Source organism: Otolemur garnettii, unplaced genomic scaffold (assembly GCF_000181295.1).
Source record: "Otolemur garnettii isolate 467f Iridium unplaced genomic scaffold, OtoGar3 scaffold00211, whole genome shotgun sequence".
NCBI lineage: Eukaryota > Metazoa > Chordata > Mammalia > Primates > Galagidae > Otolemur > Otolemur garnettii.
Window position 1 is genome coordinate 1,702,904 of NW_003852606.1, and position 4,922 is coordinate 1,707,825.

General features: G+C 50.7%; 1 protein-coding gene across 2 annotated transcripts in view; it reads right to left on the reverse strand.

The window, feature by feature from the left end:
• Positions 1–293: 293 nt before the first annotated feature.
• NUCB1 (nucleobindin 1) overlaps positions 294–4,922 on the reverse strand; it is a 31,367-nt gene continuing 26,738 nt past the window's right edge. For both annotated transcript variants that reach the window (XM_003801511.2, XM_023507886.1), the window contains exons 8-13: positions 2,012–2,070; positions 1,745–1,837; positions 1,579–1,671; positions 1,089–1,259; positions 541–637; positions 294–429 (exon numbers count right to left, since the gene is read on the reverse strand). In XM_003801511.2, coding sequence (XP_003801559.1) covers positions 326–429; positions 541–637; positions 1,089–1,259; positions 1,579–1,671; positions 1,745–1,837; positions 2,012–2,070 — 617 coding nt within the window. In that variant the 3' untranslated portion in view covers positions 294–325. The remainder of the gene's footprint in view (positions 430–540; positions 638–1,088; positions 1,260–1,578; positions 1,672–1,744; positions 1,838–2,011; positions 2,071–4,922) is intronic.

The window sequence follows — 4,922 nt, forward strand, 5'->3', positions numbered from 1 at the left end:
CCTGAGCAGCTGTGGCCAACCCATCTAGGAAGGCAGGGACAGATTCTCTTGGGAGGGCGAAAGTGCTTCCCTAAGTTAAGCGGATCCAGACACAAGAGAAGGCAGGCCCTTTGGAGGGGGACAGAGGAATTGACCATAGACTTGGAGGCTGTGAAAGCTGAGATAAGCAGGTATGGGGCCTGGCAGCAAGCTACCTTATCCCCTTGCCCACAGGAGGCCACAAATGTTGCTGGCCCCAGGGAAGGCTGATTGTGATTCTATGGAGGCAGCTGTGTCCCATCAGCTGCCTCCATAGAAATCTGGAGTGTTGGGAATCTCTGAAGGGTCACAGGTGCTGGGGCACCTCAGGGGGCTGCTGTTCAAGAATCTTCTTTTCTGAAGCCTCCACATCCTTCTGGTCACCAGCTGGAGCTGGGACAGGTGCATCATCTGGAAATGGAGGGAGAGATGGTGGCACTAGAAATCCCAGCCCCTTCCTCCTCCCTCAGACCCAGGGGTCTGGGCCCCCAGACCATCCTCTCTGGGCTCAGGAGCCAGTACCTGTGTCTGGGTGGAACTTGAGCTGTGCCTCAGGGTTGGAGGCAGGGGCATTGTGCCCCTGCTGCTGCTGCTTCCTCTGCTCCATATGCAGAACAGCCTATGGGAGATGCAGGGATGGCACAGATAAGAAGGTGTAACACTGGAGTTCAAGATGCTCAGGCCTCAGTCCCTAAACTGAGACTCCATAGCAATCTGCTAAGTGGTCAAGGGCCAATCCCTTCTCTATGGGCCTGTTTCTCCTCTAATTGAGGTGGGAGGGAGACCCAGTTCTCTTCCATCATGGTTTGGGTCCCGTTCGAGGACAGAGAAGCCCTCACTGGACCCCTGCTGAGTCGACCCTTCTCCCTGGTCCCACTTACAACCCTTAACCAACATGGCAGCTGCAGAGCTGCCAGGCATGGGAATCGTCTGCCCTTGAAGATGGTGGCAACTACTTAAGGTTCTACCAGTGATTAACATGGCAGCCACAGCCTTCCCAGTCTCTGGACACCCAAGTGGACAAGGACAAGGGTCACTAGAGGCTTAGAGGATGGAACCAGCTCCCCTACCTGCTGCAGTTCTCTCTTCTGGGCCTCCAGGCGGCCCTGGGACCGCCCGAGAGCCTCTGTCTCCTGGCTGAGGCGCTGCGCCTTGGCATTTAGCTCTGCCTCCCGGATGGCCAGCTCTTCCTCGAAACGCCTCAGTTCTTCCTCAGTGTAGGCAGGGTGCATCTCCACTGTCTGTAGGGGCAGAGGCCAGGGCCATCAGTGGGGTCACTCAGCCTTGGCCCACCCTCTCATGCTGCAGAAGGCTCTGCTACTGGAGGAGTTTACAGAAGGCGGGGAGGCTGGGTGTGTGCGGGTGATGACACTGGAGTGGGAGGTGGGGAGGAGGATAAAGACCTAGAAATGGGAGAATAGAGACCTAGAGAGCAAGGGACAAAGACCCAGGGGAAGCCAGAGACCCAGAGAGAGAGAGAGAAGTTACCAGAGACTCTGAAAACAAGGTTAGGACTGGGAGAGAGAGATTCAGAAACTAGAGCAACCCCCTTGACCTCACCTCCCAGCCCTCGCCAGTATCCCCAAACTCTTTCCTCTGGGTGGATGCAAGAAACTCCTCCAGGGTCACAAGGCGGTCCTGGTTGGTGTCCACCTGGGGAGGCAGATAAGGGTAAGTGACAGAGCTGGGCTCCCCTCTCCCACTGGCCAGGGGCTCCCCCACTCACATTCTTCATCACATGCTCCCGCATGCGCAGACGCTCCTCCTCCATCTCCCGCATATCATCATCCTCATTCTTTGGGTCATACACCTTCTCCAGCTGCAGGGGTAAGCAGAGGCAGGAAGCACTGCACGATCAGGGCCACCTCATTCCCAGGTTATCCCCATCCATAGATGCACAACCAGGGGGATCGAATGAAACTGGTAGGATCCCTGGGGGGACATGTGAAGGATCTGGTGTTCCTCCTGTGTTAAAGGCTTCCAGGATGCTCACCTCCTTGGTGAAGAGGGCCTCTAGTTCCTGCTCATCCAGGACACCATCGCTGTTGATATCTGAGAGGGAGGAAACAGGGCATTCAAGGGACTGAGGGCAGGGTGAGTGAGGTCCCTGATAAAGGACTGTGGGCACATAGGGGACAAGTGACTACAGGTGTTCAGCAGTGGCCTAGTGGCCACCAGGCTGTCACCAGAGTGGCCCATTCTCTAGTTATCAGGATCCTGAGAATGGAACAGATGAAGGTCGGGTGTCAATGGGCCCATTGTCCCTACCAGTCTGTGTTGGCCCAGGGGTTTCAGGGACTCTGCCTCCCAAAGAACTAGGCCAGCTCCAACTCCAGTTGCCAGGGGGGAACTTTTCTGCCCATTCAGCTCTCACAGCTGCAGGGCTTCCGGTTCTGTGGGCCATACGCCATGTCCCCACCTCCACCTGTCCTCCCTCTGCTCATTCAGATCAGCACCAACCTTGCTCCTATCAAGGAGGCCCAGAACCCTGATTCTGTTAACCCACTGGTTAATTTTCAGCCTGCATCTTAGTTGACTTTGCATCCTTGGCTTCCAGAACATTGTGTATTCTATCCTCTCTGGCTGCCCCTCAGTCTCCTCTGCCAGCTCTGCCTCTTCCTAACCTCTATATGCTGGTGCACCCCAGAGCTCAGTCCTGGGGGCCTTTTCTCAACCTAACTTTTGTATCTGTGCTATCTAATATGGTAGCTACTAGCAACATGGCTGTTTACATTTAAGTTGATTAAACATAAATAAGATTTACAATTCAGTTTATCAGTCCCATATGTGGCTAGTGGCTGCCATATTGGATAGCACAAATTCGGGACATTTTTCATCACTGCAGAGAGTTCTGTTGGCCAGCACTTCTCTAGATGGGCTCCTCTGGTTTCTCAGCCTCCATATCTGAATATACAACTGTCTACTTTCCATCTCCTTACAGATGTCTAAATTAGACATCTCTAATTTAACTTGACTAGACCCAGCACCTGCATCTTCCCTGCCAAACATGATCCTCTCGTCTTAGTGGAAGGTAACTCTATCCTTCCAGTTGCAGGGGACAAACGCCTTGGAGTGACACTTGACCCTCTCATTCCCTTAGAACCCTTGTCTAGTCCATCTGCCAGTCCTTCCAGTCTAACCTTCAAGATGATTCCAGAATCCAATCACTTCTCTGTATTTCCTGTGGTCAAGCCATCAACATCTTTCACCTTTTCAGCAGGCTCCTGGCGGTGACCCTTGCCCTACAGTCTGCCCTAAACACAGCACCCAGATGGATTCTGCCAACCCTTAAGACAGACAGTGTGAGACCTCTGCTCAAAGTCTTTTGTGGTGTTCCATCACAGACAGAATAAAACCCATGTTCCTTACACTACTGCGTTTCCCCGAAAATAAGACCTAACCCAAAATAAGCCCTAGCAGGATTTCTATGCATTTGTTAAATATAAGCCCTTCCTTGATAATAAGACCTAGTGATGGGTGTAGCTATGCAGCGTATCTGCATAGCCATGCCCTGCATTTCCACGGAGCGGTAAGGAAGACTGGAATATCTTTTACCTGCCACAGTTCCTTTCTCCAAGCTGTTCGCACTTGCATGGGTGTGCGTGCGGTCACAGGCATCCTATTGCACACGTGTGAACAGCTAAGGGAAAGGAGTTCACGCATCACTAGTGCCAGCCCCACCAACAAGGTCGGCTCCCCCTGTCAGGTTCCAGAAGAAGATGACTTAACTGTATTTGAATAAATGTAGATTGTTGTATTATACTTAATAAAAAATAAGACATCCCCTGAAAATAAGCCCTAGTGTGTCTTCTTGAGAAAAAATAAATATAAGACAGTGTCTTATTTTCGGGGAAACACAGTAGCTATAGGGCCTCAAGTGGCTGCTGCTACCTGCCCAGCTGTCTCTGCTACCTTTCTTTCCCTTGTGCATTCTGCTCTAGCAACCTCAGAATCCTCCCTCCCCCAAGTCCTTCCCTAGGTATGCTTGCTGTTTTCTCCATCTAGAACATTATTCTCCCAAATATCTGCCAGGCTCAGCCCCTCACCTCACTGAGGTCTCTGTTCAAATGTCTTTTCTTTCCAGAGCTGTGCTATACAATGAAGCAGCCATTAGTCACATGGGGCAACTGAGGCCAAAATTAATACCAAGTATAGTGAAAAATTCAGTTCCCCAACATTATTCTAAGTGAAACAAGCCAGTCACAAAGAAGACAAACATCATATGATTCCACTTATATAAATTCCCTAGAGTAATCAAAATCAGAGAGATAGGAAATAGAATGGTGGTTGCCAAAGGCTGGGGGGAGGGGAAAATGGAGACTTGTTTAATAGATCAGTGTTTCAGTTGTGCAAGATGAAAAGTTCTGGAGACTGGCTGCACAACAGTGTAAATATACTTAACACTACTAAGTAAATTGTAAATTTAAAAATGATTAAACCTGGACTTGGTGTGCACCTATAATCTCAGCTACTTGGAAGGAGGATCTCTTGAGCCCAGGAGCTCAAGACCAGCCTAGACAACATAGCAAGACCATGTCACACACATGTGCACTCACTACTGGATCTATAATAAAGCAGTGGTAAGCATATTGTGTAGTTGAGCATAAGTAAAAACACTTTTTTTTTTGCAGTTTTTGGCCGGGGCTGGGTTTGAACCTGCCACCTCCGGTATATGGGGCCGGTGCCCTACTCCTTCGAGCCACAGGCGCTGCTCAAGTAAAAACTCTTTTAAAATAAAAAACTTCAGGGCAGCATCTCTGGCTCAGTGGGTAAGGCGCTGGCCCCATATACTGAGGGGGTGGGTTCAAACGCAGCTCCAGCCAAACTATAACAAAAAATAGCCAGGTGTTGTGGCAGGTACCTGTAGTCCCAGCTACTTGGGAGGCAAGAGAATCACCTAAGCC